This window comes from Amblyomma mixtum, chromosome 1 (genome assembly GCF_055824585.1).
Source record: "Amblyomma mixtum isolate Tamu chromosome 1, ASM5582458v1, whole genome shotgun sequence".
NCBI lineage: Eukaryota > Metazoa > Arthropoda > Arachnida > Ixodida > Ixodidae > Amblyomma > Amblyomma mixtum.
The window spans coordinates 59323973-59348623 of NC_143012.1; the positions used below are offsets into that span (position 1 = coordinate 59323973).

A 24651-nucleotide genomic window follows, 5' to 3' on the forward strand; every position below is an offset into this window, starting at 1 on the left:
TGGAGGGGGTTGGCATTGCAGCTGGCCAACAGGGGATATTCAGAATTCCACAAGTGCACTTTCCCGCATAACAATGTTGCCCAAGACAAGATGGCTGACCATGCATTTCCAGCTGAAACAAAGCAAGGAGGACTAGTTTTTTCTAGAATGTTCTGACTAGATTTTGTTTAATTCTTCCAAAATACGTTTCTTGCATTCTATTCACACCCTTAGCGCCTGTCCTGTAGTCCACACAGTTTTTTTTTATAGAGAAGTTGGCCATCTTGTCTTTTGCAACATAGTTATGTGGGAAAGCACACTTGTGGAATTTTGATTATCGCGTAGTGCTCACCAAGAATGCTGTATATACTCATACAAGGGCTACCTCCTAGCTTGAAACTCGAAAAAAAAGTATTCAGCCGAGGACCAGTCTCGTCAGTGGAAACTCATACTACTGCAAATTAAGTGTCACTGGTCACTCCTAGGTGGCACTAGCTGCTTTTCAGCCCACTGTTATCATTGTCACTGCTGTAAGATCATGTGGTTATGCAGTGTCAATCGTGTGTTTGTGCAACAGCTTGTAATTGTGTCAGATCCATATTTTTTTGTTTGTGTGGTGTGTGCAGCGGTGTGCAGAGTGGAATCATGTTGTGTGATGGATCAGTCAGTGGACTTTGGCCCATGTTCACCAGTGAGTGCAGGTGGTGACAATGGGCAAAGATTTGAATTTGTGCACGGCGGCTTTCAAGCTTATTGTTTACACCAAGGAACACAATAAGCAAGTGGCTGGATGAAGTGTATGCTTAGCTGGTGCAGTCTGAAATAGCAGTTCGGAAAGAAACAACATTGATGCTGTGCTTCTGGCAGCTGCCACTTGAGAATTTGTTTCCCTCCGGTGATTTTAATCCGCTGAACAGCCTTTGAGTGCGGAGGTGCTGTTCTTGCAACGCAGGCTGTCAAACAAGTGTTGGTGGACCGCATTGCTGAGGTGCTGGTGTCTGTGCTGCAGCTGGCATGCAACCTGCCTGGCCATGCAAAGTGAGTTGAGGCTCACTCGTTCCTCGCTATTTACATTTTATTTCTTTTTTTGCAGCTGTTCCGTTAATTATAACCAAACTTTCTGTCGCATAAGTGGCCTTTGCGTTCCTCTAGTGCCATCATCAGCTAGGTTATGCCTGCCCCTCGGCAAAGACCTCTCCTTATGGTCACTGCACCAACAGTGGCCATTCTGTCCATGCAAACGGCCTGATCCCATTTCTCTACCTTAATTTTTTTTTGGTCAAACAGCGATACCTTATTGTATTTTTGCAGGAAACTCCCGTTTCATGGGTGGCAGCGTTTCTGGTACAATTTGTCAATGCCAAAGCTTGCAGCGCACATCTGTCACTACCGCCACTTAGCTTAAAGCATGGTTGAGGTGTCCACTGTTCCAAGAGGGCAGTTATGCGCCTTCCCTCTGGTTCAGGTGTCCACCAGGTGTTCGAGCAAAGACCTGTTTAAATCAAGCCTTTTTAATTTCGAAATTGCTATTTCTCGCTCACTGACAACTGAGAAAGAACTCTTTTTTTTTTTCAGTTTCAGCATGGCTTGCGTGAAACATGCATGTGAAACAAAACTAGCATAATTTATGCTGAAACTAATCCTCATACTATAGCATCATTCATTTTTTATATATGCAAATCTGTCGTGGCCCATGACCTTTTGCTGTGTACTCTATCACCCACCAGGCATGAGCTGTACCCTCCCTGCCTGAGTGACAGCCAGGTGAAGGCGACCTTGCTGCACCTGGAGAAGAGATGCTGCGCCCTCACGGGCACCACCTCGCTCATGGACGCCCTTCTTCAGAAGCGGGTGAGGGACCATCACTGTACCTGGGGCTCTGCAAGACAGTCTTCTCTTGCATCTCAGCAGGCATTGTTCGTCATCTCGTACAGTAAAACCCCGTTAATGCGGATTTCGCGGGACCAGAAGAAATGCCCGAATTAACCGAATGTCGAATTATCGAGAGGACCAGAAAAAACACAACAAAGTGCCCCACATCAACATACCTTTATTGTTTTAAAAAATCTGTTATCGTTGACTGCCTTGTGCGGGAAACTTTCATCGCTACGATGACTTTGCGCACTTCTGCCAAATGATGCAGTGCGCGCACGCTGTCTGCAGAACCTGCACATATGTCTTCTAGAACACTCAGGGCATTAACAGCCTCCGTCACAGTGTGATGCGGCAGTTCATCATGTGCGTCGTCGTCATCGTCGGAACTCGGCTGCTCACTTCCTAAGGCTTCTTCCACGATTTCACTGTCGGTGAGATGGCCGGCAACGGCAACGTTGCTGTCGATAGCGACATAATCGCAGAGCTCAACATTCGGCGGCAGAATGCTTTCGTAGTCGCTCTCTTCCTCGCGGCTGGCATCAGGTTCATCCACATCGATGGAACCGATGCTCTGAGTGAAGCCACTGTGTTTAAAGCAGTTTGCAATAACTGCAGGCACGGTGTAAGAATAATTTAGGTGATGACACTGCGGCCGGCGCACCGTCCTGGTTGTGTTCGCCGCCGGCGCTGTTTCCGTTTCGCGGCGACAGGTGGCGCTAGTAGGTGGAGGCTCTCGGATTCGCGCTGCGTAGGTTATCGATGCTAAGCGTTGCTCGTTTGTCGCGCTCGATATCGGGGTATATAGAAAAGTATGCGCAGTCATGAATACACCGGTATTCTGCAGTAAGAAGACTGATTATCTAAATGAATGTGCAACTGATTTCTCGACGACGTTTTTGTAATAGCTCTGATAGCTAGCATGCGTTGAAGCCAGTATATCAATCGAATTTTCTAGTTGCGCCGGCCAATGTTAGCTAATTAAAGCAAAAATAAATAAATTGTAGCAGGATTTTCAGGGAATTAGCCTAAGGACAGCTAGCCAAAATGCCGTTCCGAGCTTCGGTCGTCAACCCAGCGATCTCGCGCTGTGCGCTGGCGGTGCGGCTGCCGCCGCTGCTCAGCTTCCTCTTTACAAAATAAACGTCCTCAAAGCACCTTGAACCATTGCACCTCTAGCTTACACATGTACTTGGTACTCGTACTGATGCAAAAGAACCTCACAAAGCTCTTTAGTTGATCTCAAGGTAACTCGGAGCCCTTCAGAGGTGCTTTTTGTCAGGAACATATCTTTCGTGATATTTCCACTCTGCAGCTCTTTTTCCCAGTAATCCAACCATTCTACACCACGTGACAGAATGCCTAGGTCAGAGCCCTGCTTTGTGACACCTTCATGAGGAAACCGCCGGTTCAAGGCATCGAAAAGATTATTAAGAAACAATGTGAATTCTTGTGTGGCTTCAGTGTCTCCCAGACTGCGCACACCACGGTTTCTGTAAAATTCAATACCTGCTGCCATCGAGCGACTGAACAGTCGCAGTTAGCCAATTTGCAGTTAGCCAATTCTTGTTCAAGATTGTTTTTGTTTTTGAAGCCGCACTTTTGACTTGGCAGTCCTGGCGCGCCGCAACATTTCAATGCGTGTTTTTTTCGATGGACTGGACGGAATGCGAATGTGTTTCAGTTGAGAATTTTTTCTTTCGTGCAGCATGAATACGAAGTACATCTTTTAACTTAGCACATGCATTGCAACTTGTACTCTCTGTCACTAGTAGGCAACTGTTGTGCCGCACTCGGGGCGTATATTATTGTACATTTCACCCCTGGGACCACCTGCACACACATGCATTTCATGAAAGACCCGCACTGCACACTCTGTATCAGCTAGGGAATTCATGGGCAAACCAGAACTTATGGTCTGTACGTTAACAATACGGCCATAAACAAAACATTTCACTGACAAGGAGTCATTATGTGATGTGGTTACTTCTAGTACTTTTCTATGAAAAGGCGCTAGGTTACTATCTTTCGGCAAATCTAGCTCACTGAAAACAACAGATTTAACCCCAAATCTGTCAGAAACTTGGACTGCCCAGGCTTCACTTGGGAGTTTAAGGCTGGAAGCACAGCATGACAGGGCGGAAATTGTCATTTGCTGTCCTCCGTCCTGGAGGAACAGGGACTCGGTGGGTCGCTGCTCTTGCGTTGGTCCATGACTTCTCTCTTGCTCCGTAGTTTTTTCAGATGAGGAAGGAACTTGTTGCTGAATGAAAAGAAATGATAGAATCAGAATGTTTCTGCCGTCCCAACTAAGCCAAAGTTTCGTTTACGTCGTCTATATTATGTCATTACTTCTCTTAAACAAGTTGGTGTCATATGTTTCGTGCTATTTTGTTATTTCTTATTAATCTAAAATTTTCCTGTTACCAACCTCTTTTTTAGCGCCTGAACGCCGGCGCTGAAATTAAATAAATGAATGTTCACTTTCCGGATGCCACCTAATAGTGAGCAAAGCTTATGCGATTACTAGCACACTGTGCTATTAGATGTCCAATGAGATCCTGACTAATTAATTATAATCAAATAAATATACTGAAGGGAAGAAAACACGGCTGCGGCAACCAAATCGTATTTACGATAATTTCCGCTCAGTAGTTATTGTAGAACAATATCATGATTTGTTGCGCCTAGTGAGCTTAGATGAGGCGGCTGGAGGAATGCCACCTGAATTTAAAACAGGAAATTACCTTTTCAGCTGTGTGACTAGGTGCGTCGGCAGTGCATGTGCCACTCAAAGTGTCAGTATCGTGTTGAAAAGTATCCTCTTCTTCACGTGGAGGGGGCTCGACGCTGCTGAAATCCAAGCGTGGCCTCTTACAAGGCGCGTCTGTTGATTCGGCATCAGAATGTCCTGACGTCGTTATGTCAACCAGCAATAAACTTGGTGTATTTTCAACGGCCAGGTGTAGCTCTTCAGAAGCATTCGACGCTTCTGGCTGTCCTTGCTTCTTAGGCTTCTGAGAAGTCGGCAGCAGAGCCTGCCGCTTCCGCGGAGGTTTTCTCGTTTTTTGCTGCACAGTCAAGTATCCTGGGCAGTTCGGGAAAATGCTACGCACAGCGTCGGGTGAGAGCACCGGTATTTTTTTGTGCGTGTAGAAGGAACGTTCCCCTTGTATTCCGCGTGATGTGTTGCAGAGATCACTTCATTCGGGAAATGCTTCGCGCACACGTGGTCGGTAGGCTGCAAAACTCTGTCTGCTCTCGGAATCGTCCGTCGCCACTTTTCTAAACGTTCGGGTTCACGCGGAGGCTTGAAAAGCGACACACGCTTCATACATGTCCGATACCCCGACTTTCAATTCGGTACAAAGCACTTGCCCATTTTAAAGCGCAGCAAGCCTGAGCGCAACTAATTGCACTCGGCGTCACATGCCGCGGCGTGGTATACATTGAGTGAAAGCAGAATACCAATCAGCCGAACAATGCACTCACAGGACTCACAGGCACAAGCAAACAATTTTCGAGAACCCGGAGAAGCCTTCACACAAACGCACACGAGTTTCAGGAAATTTCCGAACGCACGCGAGCGGGCAGCGCGGGCACCTGGGCTCCCATACTACAGCGCCATCTGTACTCTTGAGGGCGAAAACTACCGCTGACTCAAGGTCATCTGCGAACACAATCTGCCCGCGCGTTCTCTCGACGGGGAGCGGCGAGTGTCAGCACCTAAATTATTCTTACACCGTGCTGCAGGTGGTGTATTGCGCCACACGTGCACTAATATATGCACGGCGCTGAGAAGCGTGATATCGTACTTTCTACCTGCTTCTAAACACAACAACATGCGTTCGAGCACCTGCTTGCGGTACCGGGTCTTTACATATTGAATTATTCCCTGGTCCAAGGGTTGGAGGGAAGCTGTGGTGTTAGGCGGCAGAAAGAGCAGCTCGATGTTCTCCAGCCCTGACATGTTGTTGTGTGCACTACAATTGTCGATTACAAGCAGTACCCTGCGTTTTTTTGCACAAAAGCTGCGGTCTAGTTGGCGTAGCCAGGCTTGAAATATTTCAGATGTCACCCAAGCCTTTTTGTTGGATCGGTAGTCCACAGGTAGCTGTTTTATATTCTTGGAGCACCGCGGTTTCTGTGATTTTCCAATAACCAGCAGCGTCAGCCGCTCCGTGCTGGTCATATTCGCAGCAAGCAAAACTGTCACCCTGTCCTTACTTCGCTTGCCGCCGACGCAAGGGTCTCCTTTAAAAGCGAGTGTCTTATCTGGCAGGGCCTTGTAGAACAGGGCCGTCTCATCGGCATTAAATACGTTGCAAGGCCCATAAGCAGCGAGGCGCCTCGGAAGCTCACTCCTTCAATCGTTCTCCACGCTTGCATCCACAGCACCTTTCTCGCCGCAGACGCTGCGGAAGACCAAATTATGCCTCTTCTTGAAGCGGTCAAACCACCCTTCTGATGCACTGAAACCTCCAATGTCCATCATTAGGGCGTATTTTTCTGCTTGTGCACAGATGAGGGGTCCGCTCAACGGCAGCTGCGAGTTTCGCGCGTCCGCAATCCATCGAAGCAGTGCTTCTTCCAGCTTCGGATGTGCTGCCGTTCGGAGTCTCTTCCGCTTGTCTGAGAACTGCTGCCCATCGTAAGCTTGCAAAATTTGAGCTTCATTCTTGACGTATGAGCTCAGCATGCTCCTCTTCACGTTAAATCTTGCCATGATGGCTTGTCGCGGAATTCCCTCCTTGACAGCCTTCAATATTTCGACTTTCTGTGCCAAGTCCTTCGCCACGTACTTCGGCCGCTTCGCTGGGGCCTCGGTAGCCATCGCAGGAGCCGAGAAACGCAGCGTTATCGAGATTGTAGCGGAGAAAAACGCTGAGCACGCACACACCTCGCTCCACGGCGTTGCTCCACGGCGCATACACAAAGGGAAAAAAAATGGCGAGACGCAGCGGCGCGGCAGGGCAACGACAACAAAAAGAAAAAAAAGAAAGCCCATCCTCTGCCTTGGCTGATGACTACAGCGATGCGGATGGCGCCTCTACGTTTCGGTTTCACACCAGCGCCGCTCTCGCTATCATCATCATCTCACCTCCGCTGCGCTCATGGCCTCCCTGTACACATGCAAGCTCCGCCGCCTGTCCGAATTAACCGAAGGACGGCCAAATTTCTCCAAATTAACGGGAGTTTTACGACATAGAAAACCATATGTGGTTGACGGGACCGGATGGGCTGTCCGAATTATCCGATTTTCCGAATTAACGAGGGTCGAATTAACGAGGTTTTACTGTATTGCGCAAGATAAACCGTGGATAAGGTTGCAGAGTGTTATGTCCGCTACACTGTGCTTTAGCTCATTAGTAGGGATGTGCGAACATTCGGAATTTTGAATGCGAATCGAATATGCTTATCTGGCTCAGGTTTGATTTGAGAAACTGATATTCGAGAATTTTTGAGTAATCGGCAGCAATCAAATGCAGTGTCTACTTTCACAAGCCTGACTGTTGCAAAACCACAATATCTGGGTGAATTATCTGAAGATAGAGTTTTGACTTGTGCGGAAAACTGTATAGTTTTTTATTCTTGGCTTTCTTCTCATTCATTCATCTGCCACAGTGGCTTAGTGGTTGTGGCGCTCGGCTGCTGACCTGAAAGACGCGGGTTCGATCCTGGCCGCGACAGTCAAATTTTGATAGAGGCGAGATTATTGAGGCTCGTGGGCTGTATGATGTCTCCTTGTCACGAGAAGGAGGGAGCTCCTGCTTCCTGAACATGTGGACCAGTTGGTGTTTCTGCACAGCAACATGCTGTGAGCATCTCGGCCAAAGAGCATGCAGGAGGGCCAATAAATATTCTAGATTCTCGGTCACATTGAATTTCCTGCCTGCTGCACGCTTACCGTGTTCGAGTGCTAACTCCTAGCCGTGTAGTTATTAAGGTGCTTGCCTATTCTGCTAAAACTGCAACGCTCGGCGGCAGCATACGAAAGCCACAACCACAACTATTACGGCAAGCGTGCTAACACGCCGTAAAAGGCTGGAGCTGGCGATACTGATGCCGATGGGGATAGCTGGAAATCGCGGTGCGGAGAAAAAAGCTGATGATGATGATGATCACGGCCTCGGGCGCCATCTGTGGTCGGCATCTGGAAGCTCTTGTGCGCATGCATAGCCTCCACGATCAAGCGCACTATTGCTCGCAGCCAGAGCTGATCGCGGAGTTAAACATTTCCTTCGGGAAAATGGGGTGCGACCCTTACACGCGTTTATACGGTAATTTCCATCACACCTCCTGTATTGAAGTGAGAGAAAAAGTGGAACACCTTGCACCAACGACCGTGGTCCTCAAGCACGAAGTCTGAGCCATCAGCAAGACCTTCGCAGGCATTCGTGCGCCAAATTGCATGGTTATGTGCACGTTTATGCATTCCTCAGGTAATGCCGGTGGTGCCATTTAAAGTGAGAACTGACTTTTTTGGCCGTGTTTGGTGAAACAAAATAAAAATCATATTTAGATGAGCGGAAAAAAAAAAATTGGCTGATTACTCACAACATTGAAGTGGAACCTCGCTCCAAAAATTGTTCATTATAGGGGCAAATAATTGTATTGCCTTATATATCATATGTTTGGATTGCGGGGAATCGGAAATGCTTCCCTGTGGTGGAATTTCCACTCTAGCTGTATTTCCTGTGATGGGGTTATACTGTATACATTATCTGTGCATGTCGTGTTTCTTTAAGCATGGTGCTGAGGCAGTCTAGTTTTGTTTATTTCACTTGCAAAGACCATGCACTATTTTGAGAAAAATAAGGGCAGCGTTTGCTTCTTCATCTTTTCCTTAAATATTTTTTTCATACTGAACAGGTATTCGATATTAGATTCAAATTTGCACTCCCCTACTTTTCACAATGTCACGCTTCGGCGGTGACACACTCGCACTACTCCGAAACACATGGGCTCCACGCCAGCAACCTTTATTGCACTTTCCCTTTTTTCCCGCTGCGCCGCTCCGCCTCCTGATGATGATGACTTGGCGATCCACTAGCGCCCTCTCGTGACATCCCCCGGAACTAGACCCTCCGCCGCCGCACTGTCCTAACAGCACATAATTTGGCCGGTGGCAGGTGATGGGAGTTGTTTATCAAAGCCCGCATAGGTTCACGTGCCCCTCACGTTCTTCTTCCTCCTCCAGGATGGGCTCCAACTGGTGCTCCAGGGTCTGCAGGGCAGGGGGGCCCGTGGCGAGGAGCCCTGTCCCCTGGGTGCCTTGGTCCACCTGGCCACCCTGGTGGCACCCGCCCTGGCCACCCTCAAGGGCTCCGAATGCTACGTGCTGCGCACGCTGACACTGCAGCTGCTGCGACGACTGCCGTGAGTTGCCCCTCCGTTTCGGGCTGGATTCTGCTGTGTCAAAGCTTGGGTCAGAATTTTCTTCTGTGTTTAGAGGGGACATCATATTGGCTCATTTTTTTTAACTTCTTTTCCCATCTTTGTGGCCTTGACACTGTCATTTTATTTTGTAGTGTAAGCTACATTGGCCACAGTGTCGCCGTTTCGCGTGCTTCCTCCGCCGACCATACTGCGCATGTGCGAGGAGCGAGTGACGTCGCTGCGCACAGCTGGCGCGCCTCGCCGCACGCGTTCGCCGTCGCATCGCCGCTTGCGCTCGCCACCGCCGCCGGCGCCGAGCCACGTAACGTCACTGCTCACGCTACGTATAGCCTCACATAGCAGAGTTAAGCCACTGCAAACTTTTTTTCTCACTTCTGTTTTTGCCCATTTTTATTTTACATGACATAAATGAGTATACATAAGGAATACAGATGCACCAAACCAGGAAAAGCATAGTGGTGATCGGCTCCTATATATTTGATGTGGTGGTTTTTCGAAAATAAAGTTGCAAGTTAGTGCCTGTCCCGTCCAGTTCGGTGTCGTCCATGTCCTTTTTGCACTATGTTTTCGAAGGAAAAACTTGTTTTCAGGCTCTCCTTTGTTAATAATATATAGTCAAACAGGCTGTCTGAAATGTGATTTTGCTGCCAAAATGTTCGTTTTTTTTAGTTGGTGTTCTATCCCACTTTTGTGGAGTGATAACTGAGTAAAGAGTAAGGAATAAGAATTCATGAGGGCCGGAAGTCCAGCATTGTGATTGGTTTGAAAAAAATTTTATAAACAAAACATATGTCCATATCCCAACAGGACCCAGGGGACAGCCATCGGCACGAGTGAGAAGCGCAGCACGTGCTTGGTGGCACGTGCACTACACCAGCTGTACGAGGCTGCGGTGCCCCATATGTACAAGGTGTGGTACCTGATCTTGGCCGTCTTTATTCTGCATGAATGATTCTTTTTTTTGCTTCCCCCTTCAAATATGCTCACTGGCACCAGAATGAGTTATAGGTTAAGCACCAGAATCATTTCTGTATGCACATATTGGGCAAAAGATACTTGCCTGTCTTGTGATACGTATGTGTCCCAAGTTTACGGTGTAACAAAATTCTAAGGTTACTGCTCTTATTTTGGCCGCACAGGATGAATAAAACCTTGCCTGATGTGGTGGTCACTTACTGTGCTGTAAAAATGATGCCGCACAATAAAGGAACCAAGGCTAGCTAAGTTCATGTTTTTCATTCAGCCTTCTTGCCCAAGTAGACTTTGTTAGGGCTAATTCAGGTGGGTTAAGTCTTAAGGTGTCACCTTCAAATTGCATCAGACTTGACAATGCCATGGAGGTTTGGTCTTTTTCATGATTGACGGGGTGGTATTCCGAATGCACCAGGAATGGAATTCCCAAACGGACTAGGCATGTAAGTGGCACTATCAGTGTCTTGTAAACCCCATACATTTTAAAATGCCCATTTTTAGATAGCACAACGGGCCATCTTGTGTTGCGTGTTCTATGATCTGTGTGTTCAGAGATGTCCTCTATTCAATAAACAGAGTCTGCTTAGGTAGCACGGCTGAGTAACTGATGCAGATTTGTGAGGTAAACTGCCTACCATGCCCACTTTTCTTCGTTGAGTGCCTGCTGTTAGGTGGCGCCACACGACAAGTGCGAAAAGGGGCTCCGCTCCCTTGGTGCCAAGCAAAGCAAGGAAAATGTGGGAACCAGCCATGAGTGTCTGTTGGGTATCGTAGCTGAATAAAGATGTTGGAAAGAAAAGCAGTTGTCATGGTACTGCATGAAAGCACAGATGGTAACTCCTACTTCAATCAACTAGGCTTACCACCATGGCAAGCAGGGACTTGCCCTAGATAGACTGACTAGACTATGGCAGTTCCTGACTGACTCTCTCGATTGATTCCCGTGTTCTCACTTAGCCTAACACAAGGGGATCACCTTGCAACCCTTGTCCCATTTAATACAGATGGCACCACTTGACACAGTTTTTCTTTTGACACATACCTATCGTCGCAGCGAGGTTTTTGTCCGATGCCATTTTTGTGGGAGGCAGCAAGATTCTACGTTCGTGCAGAACACAAGAGGTGCCTGGTTGTCTGCCTGCTGAGGTTATTTTTTCTTGGCCCTTTCCAGGAGGCGGGAAGAAACCTGCCTGTCATTATCAATGCCCTGGCGCCGTTTGTGGACGACGACAACATTGCTCTTGGCTGGGAGGTAAGGCTTGCGATACTGGGTCGAATGAGGTAGTGTTGTATTCTGGTCGTCTATGAAGGGATTAAGAAGGTGCAAAGCAGAAATGAAAGCGTCATGGTTTAGCATGGCATCGTAGTGCCACAAATGGCTCAGAGCCAGCCGTATGCTGACGACATCTGGGGTAGAATTGCCACGCCGAACATCTTCCATGATCCTAATTTTGTAGCGAAATCTACACTACTGTAGCTGGGACACATTTCACCGTGAGCCTCCGAGTGACCTTGAAACGACCTTGAGATAAGTCGTGGCTGGTGTTGCTTTGGACCACCTTGAACTTTGACCTTAACATTTGATCTTGAACTTTGACATTGAATTTTGACCTTGCAAGTTGTCAGCAGGGGCAGTAAGAAAGCCGCGTGGTAATAGCGTTGTGTCACGTGATTCAATTCATAGTTGTGACGGCAGGTTGGGGGTATACATAACCAGAGTTGAACAGCTGCCATTTTTTTTACTTCTTAGCAACTAATCGCACTGTTTAAACGCATGCAGAGGAGCTTCTAGTACACCTAGCAGTTTTTTTTTTATCACCATGTGGCTAGCATTTTTCACCTCAAGGTGTCAGTAGTGCATATACTTTTTTTAGTACCTTTGATGTGGCTTCGTCTGGTTGCCTGGTCATTGTTGTGCCATTGAAGAATTCTCACATATTTGCAATCTTCCTCTGGAGAGGAGGCATGCATATTAAGGAAGTGAACAGTGATTGAAACCAAGTAGCATAGAGGGGTGTTCCTCTCATTTTTTCAGTTGTGGTGTTGGTCAATGCGAATCAATTGTGTAATTATATTATTGCTTTGCAAGATAATTGATCAAAAAAGAGAAGAAAAAACAACCACATGCCACCAGTGAGATCCGAACCTACAACCTCCGAATCTTGCGCCCAGTGCTTTACTAACTGAGCTACGGCAGCGGTTGTCCTATCTTCTACTTTTGGGGGTATTTATGTTGCGTGTAACCAAACCTTGAGCGCTCATAACTATTTGATAAGCTGAGGGGAGGGACTTCTGCACTGGTTCATTTTTTTTAAATCAAAATGTAGCCGTGTGCTTGCTTCATTGCTGATGGAAATGCATTGCATTCAAGTGCTATTCCATGACCCTTTAGTGGACTTATGCCTTGGGCCCAAGTTTGCTCAGTGAAGTTCCCATTACTGAGCAGCACCACTGTGATGCCTTCATCTGGCAAGGTGCAGTGCATTATTGAGCCTCGTGATTTTTGCAAACTTCGGGGCGTTTTGTAAAGAGGGTAAGAGAAAAAAGAGATTAGTTGCATGCTATGTCTAGTCTTTATCATCCGGGACAATATCCAAATGAGTGCAAGCTATGTAACGACAAAGCAGATCTCAACCATATTCTTTGAGAATGCCCTCTTGCCCCCCCTGGACGGAATTAAAGTCGCTCGACCAATGGAAGGCTCTCCTACTCAGCTGCGGTCCGGAGACTCAGAAAAAGGTCGTCATACTGGCCGAAGACGCCGCCAGGAGCCAAGACCTTCTGGCCGTCGTTTAGACGAGGGGCCTAAATTCCCCCAAACTGTTGGAGATAAAAGTTTTACAATCCAATCCAATCCTTGCTCTGCTGCTTCTTCTTCCATGTCTTTTTTTTTTTCCTTTCTTCATTGTCATCCCCCCCCGTGTCTTGGCATGCACTCTCTTGTATTCTTTTGCAGTTTCATTATTTAGCTGAATTGCCCACTCTTTCACTCAAACTGTATGGCTTTGCCTTTATCCATCATCCCATGCATGGCATGAACCAATATTTTGTGCACGCCTTTCCACAGTTGGTGACAGGTGTTTGAAGGAAAATAAACCTCAAACTTCAACTTCAAGTTTATAATGTAGTCACCATGGCGAAGCAATTTCTGGCAGCGTAATGCAAAGCAGAAACATAGAGGGTGACGAAAAGGCTAGAAATTAAATTGAGGACACCACAGTGGCCTGTGGAAAGGAGAACGGTTGGCGTAACTCTAGGAGATAGGAAGTGAGCAGAATTTGTGAGATCAGAGCTCAGATCTACAGAAAGAAATGGGCTTGGGCAGGGCAGGTAATGCAAAGGCAAGATAACCAGTGGTCCTTAAGGGTAACGGAGTGGATTCCAAGAGAGGGCTAATATAGCAGGGGGCAACGGAAAGTCAAGTGGACGGATGAGATTAGGAAGTTTGCAGGGATAAATAAGGTGGCCGCAACTGGCGAAGGAGAGGATTAATTGGAGAGACATGGGAGAGGCCTTTGCCCCACAGTGGTCGTAGCTGCACTGGTGATAACGCCAGGACAGCTCGACCAATAGCTATCAATAAGCTCAATCTCAACCGGATAACCCCAGCAGCATAACCCATTGGCCCAATATTGGAAATGTATCGGCAAAGGCCGGTTTTAGTACAAAGGCCCAGAGTGAAGCCAGCCATTTCCAATATTGAGCCAATATTTCGTGCTGCTTTGGAACAGTGCTGACCTCATGTACTACGTTTATGCTGACACAGCAGAGCTGAGGTCTCTCATGTGGGTGCCATGCCTTTGGCCTTACATCAAAATGGGTTACAGGCAACGACGTGACGTGTGTCTGTCCAGGTGCAAGCCCTCGTGAAGCTGCTGCTGTCAGACCAGCGGTTTCGCATGCCCACGCTGTGCGTGCTGCCACTGCCCGACTGGGACGTGCTGACCCCGAGCAGAGGCCCCCTAGAGGCCGTGCGCAGCGTCGTGGAGCGAGATCAACCCTTCTCAGAGGTGAGGAACATCGCATTGTTGCGTGCAATCGCCAGAAGAATTAAATGCACCATGAAAGTGACTTTTTTTTGCTATTTTTCGCAGCAGAGGTTAAGGCTGGTAATAAGGGAGTAATTACTCATTAACATCCGCTCGAGCGCAGCCATACGGCTACAAAGGAAAGCTATACAGCTTTCTCAGAAACTCCGCAGTTAAAGAAAAATTCGTCCTGGTCCGGGGTTCAAACTCGGGACCACCGCTTCACCGGGACGGCAAGCTCATGGTAGGGCGAGAGCGCGTTGATCAATAACTCTGAAGTGGGAACTGTGTTGGTGAAATGTTTAGGGGAATCCCCCAAGGTTGAGTAGATTTGTAATAAGGGAGTAATTACTCACTGACGTCCACCCAAGCGCAGCGATTTGGCTACAAAGGAAAGCTATACAGCTTTCTCAGAAACTTCGCAGTTAAAGGTTGGATGCAGAAAATTATGAGCAGGACGGGGGCACTTTAATGTCCTTATTATCATCTTACTATTATTTAACCATTACGGCTATGGGAGGTTAAAAATTCTAAATCTGCTTTTGTGGTCTATTTAACTCTTCTTGACGATTGTGCTTGCTTGTTGGTGCTTGTGTCATGACATAGTATGCAGTGATCCCGTAACTGCGTGCCTCTCTATGCTTACGGAACTAGTGGTATGTGTGCAAGTGGCATAGCTTAGCAGGATAGCACAGGTCGCTCAAGTGAGTTCCAGCGTCTTAGCACTGTTGTGCTGTGCCTTCTTCGTTGAGGTAGGCAACTGTCATATGGGCAATATTTGATGTGGAATACAAGTCTAAAAGTGTACCGTCAATTTATTGGGACGTGCAAAACCGAGATAAACTGCGGCAAGCTTCAGATTGGGCAAGCAGTTATGACTGAAGGTGAAGAGACAGATAGGTGTAAGTAGCTGTCTCTGTCTCTGCACAAGACGTAAAGAATTTAAACAATCAAAGTGTTGACATTCTTGCAGCTATTTTTTTATTTACAAAGAATGTCCTTTTGGCCATTGAGAGAAGACATGGCTGCACAGCACGGGTCGCGGGGTCAAAGGTGTATTTAAAGCTTATGGCCCATAAAGCTTGTCTAAGGAGGGGCTCTGTCATTCCTTTGTGTGTTACCTGGCACTCAACAAATGCAGTGCTACTGGCTCAGGCAACTAAAATCTTTTTTTTTCTCAGATTGCCAATGAGCTTCCCATGTTATTTTGCACTTTGCATACTGTGTGAATCATACAGACTTCTCCTCAGAGCACACCTATCTGTTCAAGAGTATCAATTGATGCTTGTCTTCTTTTTCGGCATCAAACTGTACTCTCGTTAAAATGAACTCTGCTAGACAAACTCTCAAATAAGATGAACGATGCGAGTACCGTTTGGTTGGTTTCCCTTAGGATTCATTATAAAAGAAATTTCTCTTAAGACGAACTGTTGTGTCTATGCTTTGGTTAAGACGAACTTTTTCAGTGATCGCAAACCTTGGCAACCCCGTGCAAAGGCATTCATGGGGCAGTATCTGTCGAAATTCAAAAAAAAAATTCCAGTGCTAAAAGAGAGGGTCTACTGGATAAGGAGGCTGCTCTATGTAAAGGTTGACTGATCATGGGCATTCCCATCACTGGCATAGCTGGAAGTGCTAGATTTTGTATTATCATCATCATCATCAGCCTGACTACGCCCACTGCAGGGCAAAGGCCTCTCCCATGTCTTCTCCGATTAACCCTGTCCTTTGCCAGTTGCGGCCATCCTATCACCGCAAACTTCTTAATCTCAACCACCCACCTAACTTTCTGCCGCCCCCTCCTACGCTTTCCTTCTCTTGGAATCCACTCCGATACCCTTAAGGACCAGCGGTTATCTTGCCTCCGCATTACATGCCCTGCCCAAGCCCATTTCTTCCTCTTGATTTCGACTATCATGTCATTAACCTGCGTTTGTTCCCTCACCCACTCCGCCCACTTCCGATCTCTTAACGTTGCACCTGTCAGTTTTCTTTCCATAGCTCACTGCGTTGTCCTTAGCTTAAGCTGAACCCTCTTCGTTAGCCTCCATGTTCCTGCCCCATAGGTGAGTAGTGGTAACATACAGCTGTTGTATACTTTGCACTGTTCTCAGCCGTGGTACAGTTGTTCTCCTTTCTCTTCCAGGTGCTGGGTGTGTTTGCTCAATCACTCAAGTGCAGCCTGCTGAGTGGCTGTGAGGATGCCTACGCGTTGTCTGCGCTCAGCGCTGTGCTCGAGCGGCACCGCACAGAGCTCACAGGACTGCTCAAAGAGATGCAAGGTGGGGAGAGGCAGTGAAGTTAGCTGCGAAGTTAGCAGTGAACGATGAGTGTGCTCCTGGATATGTATAGCTTGCATTCAGGCTAACTGGTTCTATACCAACTGGAAATGCTCCCATCCTGGAAATGGTTTGAGTAGTGTGAGAACTTCTATGCCTCGTCTGTTGTAGATGCGTAGAAAGAACATGCAAACGAGATAGGGACGGCGAAGAGGCAAAGACGCACACAAACGCAGACTAACAACTTTGTGTGTTTCTTTTTTTCTTTGCCGTCCATGTGTCATTTGCGCAGTTCATTCTTTGCATCTGTAATAGACCAACTGGCCTGACAAGCTCTACTCAAGCATACTTATTGGCTGTTGTTTTTGGTGTGATGAAGGGACAATGAGGACAACTCTGTCCGATTTTTGTTCTCAGTTAGAATCACTTCTCCGCCTCTCTCTGACTGAGCTGGCAACAAAAGGCGCATTTACTTCTGAGAAAACTGAATTTGAAGATGGGAGGTCTTTTCCTTGCCATTACATTCAGACTTGTGGTGTCATTAACGGAGAGGACTCTGTAACCACTGTTGGGAAGTGAACGTTGATGTGCCCTAGCCTCGGAGATCGACAGCCGAAAATAAAGTGTTGACATCGTTGTGGTTAGCCTGTGAAAATGGGCAGTAGAAGCGATATCTGTTAATTATTTTTACCTGTTCTAAAAGTAGCTCTTTAAAAGTTTAAAAGTAGCACTCTCAGTGAAATACCCTTGTTATCGTTCTCATTCTCCACGTTTCGGTTCCATGCATCGACCCTCGCATTGCTATATCGTGGTCGCATTACATTTGAGTAAATATGGTAATTTTTTCATTGAATTCATATGGGAAGCAAAGAAATCTTATTATTTTATAATTTGGTTGAACTTAGAGTAGAATCCATCTCACTTTGGTTTCGCATGTTTCAACAAATCAGTCTATGGCTTAACAGAAAAGCGGATGATTTGTACATCTGCTTACCGTTATTGTAACGTATCCTGGACATTTCTGGTGGCATCATTCATGTTCTGCTGCCTGCAGATCCCGTGTGATGCTTGTGAACAAAAAAAAAAACGCCGGGTTTACTTTTTTTGTGCAGTACAGTAGTCTTGAGGGCGAGGCTTTCTTCTTTACATCAACCTACTATCTGCACTCGGGAGCAACAGCACAGAACAGCATTAACTTACTTGCAGTGTGCTTTCGAGCATTGGCATAATGCAGCTTTAGTCTCGGTACTAGTCTCAGTTCTAGTCTCAGTGCTGTTCTCAGTGCTAGTCTCAGTACTGCGCTGTACAGTGGAGTAGTACTTTACTTCTGGGCATGTTCAACAGCATTTGCACCCTACGTGCTGGAGCATTTGCATAGCACAGCCCTAATTCCAGGGCTGCAATAGGGCCTTGTCAGTGGTGCTCTCCTTCATGACTGACTTGCAGTCATAACGAGTAGATTGAAATCGATTTCTGTCTCTGGTACGCCCTGTGGCTTTCCTTGCAGAGAAGCCGTTCTTTTCGGAGGCGGCCGCCACCAGCCCCTTGCATCAGCTGGTTGCTATCCTCTTTCAGCAGGCCAGGTCTGCAAACGAGCAGGTGAGCAGCGCATGCTTCTTCCGTTTACATTTGTTTTGACATAGGTACCCATTTACAGTAGAGCACCATTAATGCAGAATCTGGCAGTGCGTTGGGAACATTTGAACTGAGCAGGTTATTAAATTCTCAACAAATGAAGAACAGGAAGAGGGAATAAATGGCAAAAGAGAGCACAAAACATTGTAAAACTACACGCATTAAGGGGGCACACTGGTGTTTGAGACCAGAAAATGACCAAAAAATCGGTTTTCAAAAAGTTACATTCGTGGAATCTCCAGCTATTATTTTCCAACTGTACCAATTTATTCCTTTAAGAAATCAGTATTTTGACCATAATATCAAATTCATATCATCGTGTGAGCTGAATTTATGCAGGAGCGATAATTTAATGGCATGAAAATTTTTGACATCTGGCTGTCTTAGCATGTCAATATCTCAACATCTAGGACAGATAGAGATGTCGTAATGTTTGCTAAGGGAAGCTGAAGGCACAATGTGTGCAATAATCGAAGCAGATTTGTTCAATCGCGCTTGAAAAATTTATAATTTCGCAAAGTTTATTGATGCATTACATTCGTGCCTTGAATATTGATATTCCAAGTGCTGTAAAATTACTAATGAGGGTAAAATAGAAAAATGGTTTTAATTATTGCACTCTTTACGCACCATACCTTATAGCCAAGGATTAAAAATGATTTTTTATTGAGCAGTTTTTTTTTTGCACCGAGGTAATAATGAATGATTAATTAAAATTAATTATCTTTGGAACCGACTAAATTATGAGAAAGGTAACTTCATTGCTGAAATCGGTATAAAAAACTGAGCAAGGTGGTATAGTTTCATTAGGATTGGACTAAAAATAAGAAAAATATGTCTAAGACCAGTGTCCCCCCTTAAGCCTAAGCCAACTGGTTAATCACTCGAGAGTACATGCTGCCCGGAAATTGCGGAACACGGAGACAGAAAATAGGCCATATGACTCCACCTTTGGTAATTTCGGCATTCCTTCCAGTCTCTTGAAGTCCGAATTAATGAGGTTTTATGGCCCATCATGCTATTTTTAGCGGCCAGTCATGTGTGAATTCTTGGATTTTAATTTGTTACTGATTTTGCATGACCTTCTTACAGGTTGCACACTGTTATGCAGTCTAACCAAGCAGTGTACATTTCTGTGCTCACCATATTTTTTCTTTGTTGCTGAGTCAGTCTAGTTTTTATTTCAGTTGCAAAGGCCATACACTATTTTGGAATATATAAGGACAACAATTTGCCTAGTATTTATCCTTCTTGAAATTTTTTTTCTTACTGAATAGGTTTTCAATATTCGAAGGCATTTTTCCTTCATATTCGAAAATTTCAGTATTGGCACACCTCTTAAGGGGGGATGAGGGGATCGAAGGCAGCTTTTCTATTTTCCGACTTAGAGTGATGAAATTTGGCAGACTGGCTTAAAACAGCAGCAAACAATCATATGTAAAGTTTCACAATGACAGCTTCAGTAGGTTCCCTTTTAGCATTGTTTATACGTTGTCTCCATGTAGCTTGCTTGTGGAAAGCCTAGCGTGACAACAAAACAGGCTACAGGTCTGTAAATGCTTTTAATATTTACTAAGAAGTGTGATGTAAATCAAGACTCTCTTAATTTTTGTTTTATTTCTCAGCCCTTTTTATATAAAAGGACACAATATGCACCTTCTTTTATGTTTAGAATGTATCACGCTCTAATTACCATGTAACAAAAACATGTGAGCCTAAATGGTAAACCCCGCCGCGGTGGCTCAGTGGTTATGGCGCTCGGCTGCTGGCCCGAAAGACGCGGGTTCGATCTCGGCTGTGGCGGCCGAATTTCGATGGAGGCAAAATTCTAGAGGTCCGGGTACTGTGCGATGTCAGTGCACATGAAAGAGCCCCAGGGGGTCGAAATTTCCGGAGTCCTTCACTACGGCGTCCCTCATAGCCTGAGTTGCATTGGGACGTTAAACCCAATAAACCAAACCGAACCTAAATGGTAAATCTGAGACTGTCTTGACGCAGACCACATTTCAGTGATCAGAACAAAACAAACGGGATAAAAATCCATGCACCCATTGCTGCGCTGCGCTTTCTACGAGCAAGGTATTAAGCTCGAAACAAACTCTTGAGAAAACAAGCCTGAAAGTTCTCAGCTAGCGCACACTGTCTATGCGTAGATGCTGACAAGCATATTTGTTTAGAGGACTTAAGGTTTATATTTGGGTGAAATATTTCAGTACAACATGGAAAGTGTACTTTTCAAAATTGACTTTTTTCGTGATTTTTGCGATCTGATCCCCACATCCCCCCTTAACAGCAGGTTAAGGGGGGACGAGGGTCTTAAAACTAACTTTTCTATTTATGGCTAGAATCTCATGAAATTTTGTCCACAGATGTGTTTTTCTCTTCTAATTTCAAAAATGTAATCATAATTGAGCTGGTGGTCTTAAATCTTTCAAAGTCTAGAATGTAATTAGGTAATTTCTTACGCAGCTTTAATGAACTTGCTCACTGCATTTTGTTGCTTTTATTTACATGAATTGATAGCCAGAGCGTTCCCATACCCAATGACATTCTTCGTTTTTCTCAAAAGGCATGTCATCCTGATATACGATGTCGAGAGTAAAAGGTCGCAGTATCTGACACTGCAACTCATTAAGCTAATTGTAAATTGTTAGCTATACGTGGTCTAAACAAAAAAAGTAAGCATGTCATCGGGCATGGAGACTCTCTGGTTATCAATCCATGTCATTAAAAGCAACAAAATGCAATGAGAAAGTTCGTTAAAGCTGCATAAGAAATTACCTAATTACTCTCAGGAATTTAAGATAACTTTTGATATCAGACCACCACCTCAATTGTGACTACATTTTTGGAATTGGAAGAGAAAAACACATCTGTGTGCAAAATTTTGTCAGACTCTAACCATAAATAAAAAGGTCAGTTTTAAGACCCTGGTGCCCCCTTAACACCGGGTTAAATGTGTGTGTGACGTGTCTGTTCAGGTGCGGGCAGCCTCCCTCCGCTGCCTGGGCCTGCTGGGTCCCACCGAGCTGGGCCTGCCAGCGCTGGCCACAGCCCACTGGAACCCCATCTCGGGCATGGTGGACAATGCGGCCGAGGAGTGCCACCAGGTGGCCTACGCGCTCCTCTTCAGCCACATGGAGCGCTACCTGTGCCACTCCAAGTGAGTGCGCCACTTCTCCGAAAAGGTTCCCATTGTGGGGTGGAGCGCATATGGCAGGTTCTCTCAGATCATGAATGGCAGTTTACCAATATCCCTCAAGAGAAAAGTGTACAACAGCCGTATCTTACCAGTACTCACCTATGGGGCAGAAACGTAGAGGCTAACAAAGAGGGTTGAGCTTAAGTTAAGGACAACGCATCGAGCTATGGAGCGAAAAATGGTAGGTGTAACGTTAAGAGATCGGAAGAGGGCAGAGTGGGTGAGAGAACAAATGGGGGTTAGTGACATCCTAGTCAAAATCAAGGTGAACAAATGGGCTTGGGCAGGGTATGTAATGCGAAGGCAAGATAACCGCTGGTCCTTAAGGGTAACGGAGTGGATTCCAAGAGAAGGCAAGCGTAGCAGGGGGTGGCAGAAAATTAGGTGGGTGGATGAGATTAAGAAATTTGCGGGAATACGGTGGTCGCGGCTGGCAAAGGACAGGGTTAATTGGAGAGACATGGGAGAGGCCTTTGCCCTGCAGTGGGCGTAGTCAGGCTGATGATGATGATGATGATGATTGCATTCATGATATTAATTTGAGTGTCATTTAAGGTTTTTGAAGATGGTAGAAGCGAAAAGTGACCTCCTGTATTATAAACCTGAACCAATATTGTAAAATATTTTAATAATCTTTTTTTGTGCTCCAAGACCCCCAAGGTCTGCCAAGTTTGAAACCTTGGAGGCCCAGTTTCCCAAAATTCAGATCGGATGGCATGATTTCTCCAGCCTTATGGTGCTGTCTAAGCTAAACCTAGATTGAACTTAGTGATGTAGGCACTGATGTCATGTGGGATAGTGGGACTGTAGGAAGGGTGAAGTGGGTGAGATGGCTAATGTCCCAGCAAAAAATTTAGCAGAATTGAAAAATATCCGTCTTCGGCAATGATGGCTTCCAAAAAAAAATGGAGCCACAGTGGTCGGAGCTGCTTTGCTATTGCTGCCATAGTTACAGTCCTTTCATGGCCTCCTCGTCACATTGTTGTCAGCAGTCGCGACTCCAGCATTTATGTTCTCTGTAGGGGCACAGGACAGCAGTCGCAACGCCACAGTTTTTGTACATTGTTCGTAACATGCTCTGGCCAGGAAATTTTATGAATCTGTTTCATTACTGAAACTCAATTTAATCATGACTGTAGCACCGAGGTTCTCCTGTGGCTTTTTTCTTTGCCTCCTTTTATCGGTGCTATCTTTTATTTTTGCCTCCTTCATAATGTTTTTCTCACGTTCTCCCACGCACTTCCTACCCCTTGCAGCACCAAGACATCTGACGTGGCATGCCAGGTGCTGAAGTCTGCGCTAGCCACGAAATCAGGCCTTGCCTTCACCACTCGGCACAGCAGTACAGACATGGAAGAATTGTTTGCCTTTTTGCACCCTTTCCTACCCTCAGGTGGTAAGGTAAGCCACACGCCTTGCTGGGCCACCATCGTTTTTTACAGCGACGGCTGTTATTAGCACGGCGTTGTTGGCGTAGACATTTGCACAACGAGAAGCTTGGGAAGGGGACTTTTTTTTTTTCATTGTTCTTTATTGCTTGCCTCGAGAGTGGCATGCATATGCTCCTAGAGTACCATTGGCGGAGTCGCCGGGTTTACATTCATTGCAAAAATTTATCTTAAATGAGGGACATGCAAATTGGGCTGTCTTAAGTAGATTTTTTTTTTTTAGCACCGAGTCATAGAAAACCAGTCAAATGCTCTGATATTGTTCATCTTAATGGGAGTCTACTCTAGTTCTGGTATGAAATGATTTTTCCTTATCTTGCATCTAACCACGATCAGGTTGTTGTTCTATACAGTCGACGACTGAAAATTCGGACGCCTGATTTTTCGGACGTGCTTGATTATTCGGACTTTTTCGCGGCACCGCGACATGGCCCATAGAGCCAATGTGTAAGAGCGCTTGAAATTTCGGACGCACCGCAACTGACCACTCGATTTTTCGGACCTCGTTCGCACTCGCCGCCAGCACCCAAGCCGCCATATAATGTGTACAGTGGAACCTCATTAATTCAGACTGCAGGAGATATCGAAAACTTGATCAAGCAAAACGAAATTCAAGCTTAAAGGGAGCCTCTTGCGACGCTCAAATTCTGCGCGAGTCGGCACATTGCGCTCGCGTGTTTTCGAATTCGTACTGGCCTTGAATGTCTTCCACCGCACGAACTTGAACCGTAGTCTGAGTTCACGGAACTCATCTGTGCCGAGTCTTTAGTCCCGAACACGGAACGCGAATATGATCGCGGAGGCTACGCGCACGCCGTGGCCTCCGCGATCGAAGCGCCTTCGGGCGCGCCGCCCGATCTTATCGCGGCCGCGATCTGCTCCGGCGCTGCGCCGTTCGCGGAGGCCACGCGCGCGCACCAGAGCTTCCAAGTGCCGTCTATGGATGGCGCCATGATCATTATCAACATTTTTCTCGGTCGCGATTTTCCGCTGTTCACATCGGCATCAGTATCGCCAGCTCCAGCCTTTCGTGGCGTGTTAGCATGCGTGTTAGCGCGTTCGCCGTGATAGTGGCTTTCGCGTGCTGCCGCCGAGCTTCACAGTTTTAGCGCGATGGGCAAGCACCTTAAGCTACACGGCTGGGAGTTAGCTCTCGAACGCGGTCGGTAAGCGTGCGGCGGGAGGGAAATTCGACGTGGCCGAGAAGTGCGTCCGATGATGGTGCAACCAAAAGAGAAACACAAGCTGCAAAAAGCGCGCTTTCCAAGTCAAGCCGTGCGAGTTTCCTGAACTGGAAGAAGAGCTGCTCCTCTATGTGATGGAATTTCGGAACAACGGCTACGCGTTGACAGCGGACATGCTGCGCGGCTTCTTTTGGCATGAGCGTGCACCAGAGCGCAGCACCAGCTCAGGAGTCTAAATACTTCGCGAGTGACGATTGAACGTAGAATAAATGTCGCTCATTCCCTGGTTGGTGTGTTTTTACTTAAAAAAAAATTTTTTTTCGCATATCGCGTGTATGGGCCGCACCCCGAAAATTGGCCCTCGAATCTGGAAAAAAAAAAGTGCGGCCCTTATACGCGTTTATACGGTATTTCGCGCGGAGAAATATAGTCATGAGGAGCTTTAGAATGTGTGCAATACAATTGGCCGCTTTCTCCGGCATAGTGGTAATAAGTTCGTGATTTTTTCGGTGAAATTTGATTTTCCGGACTGCCCGATTTTTCGGTCGTTTTCGCGGTCCCTAGAGAGTCCGAAAAATCGGTCGTCGACTGTACTACATTTGTGCCCTTAACAAGCGGCAGGCTCTTGGGTTGAACATCGTGGTCTTTGTG

The 24651-nt window shown here is 46.3% G+C and overlaps 1 protein-coding gene across 1 annotated transcript in view; it reads left to right on the forward strand.

Moving 5' to 3' along the window:
* Positions 1 to 24651, forward strand: part of tefu (Serine/threonine-protein kinase tefu) — a 155896-nt gene that overhangs the window by 65200 nt on the left and 66045 nt on the right. Inside the window, exons 26-35 of the mRNA XM_089570615.1 lie at positions 932 to 1017; positions 1707 to 1830; positions 9053 to 9231; positions 10060 to 10162; positions 11396 to 11476; positions 14079 to 14234; positions 16399 to 16534; positions 18039 to 18130; positions 21148 to 21329; positions 22625 to 22769. Of these exons, the coding sequence (XP_089426741.1) occupies positions 932 to 1017; positions 1707 to 1830; positions 9053 to 9231; positions 10060 to 10162; positions 11396 to 11476; positions 14079 to 14234; positions 16399 to 16534; positions 18039 to 18130; positions 21148 to 21329; positions 22625 to 22769 (1284 nt within the window). The remainder of the gene's footprint in view (positions 1 to 931; positions 1018 to 1706; positions 1831 to 9052; positions 9232 to 10059; positions 10163 to 11395; positions 11477 to 14078; positions 14235 to 16398; positions 16535 to 18038; positions 18131 to 21147; positions 21330 to 22624; positions 22770 to 24651) is intronic.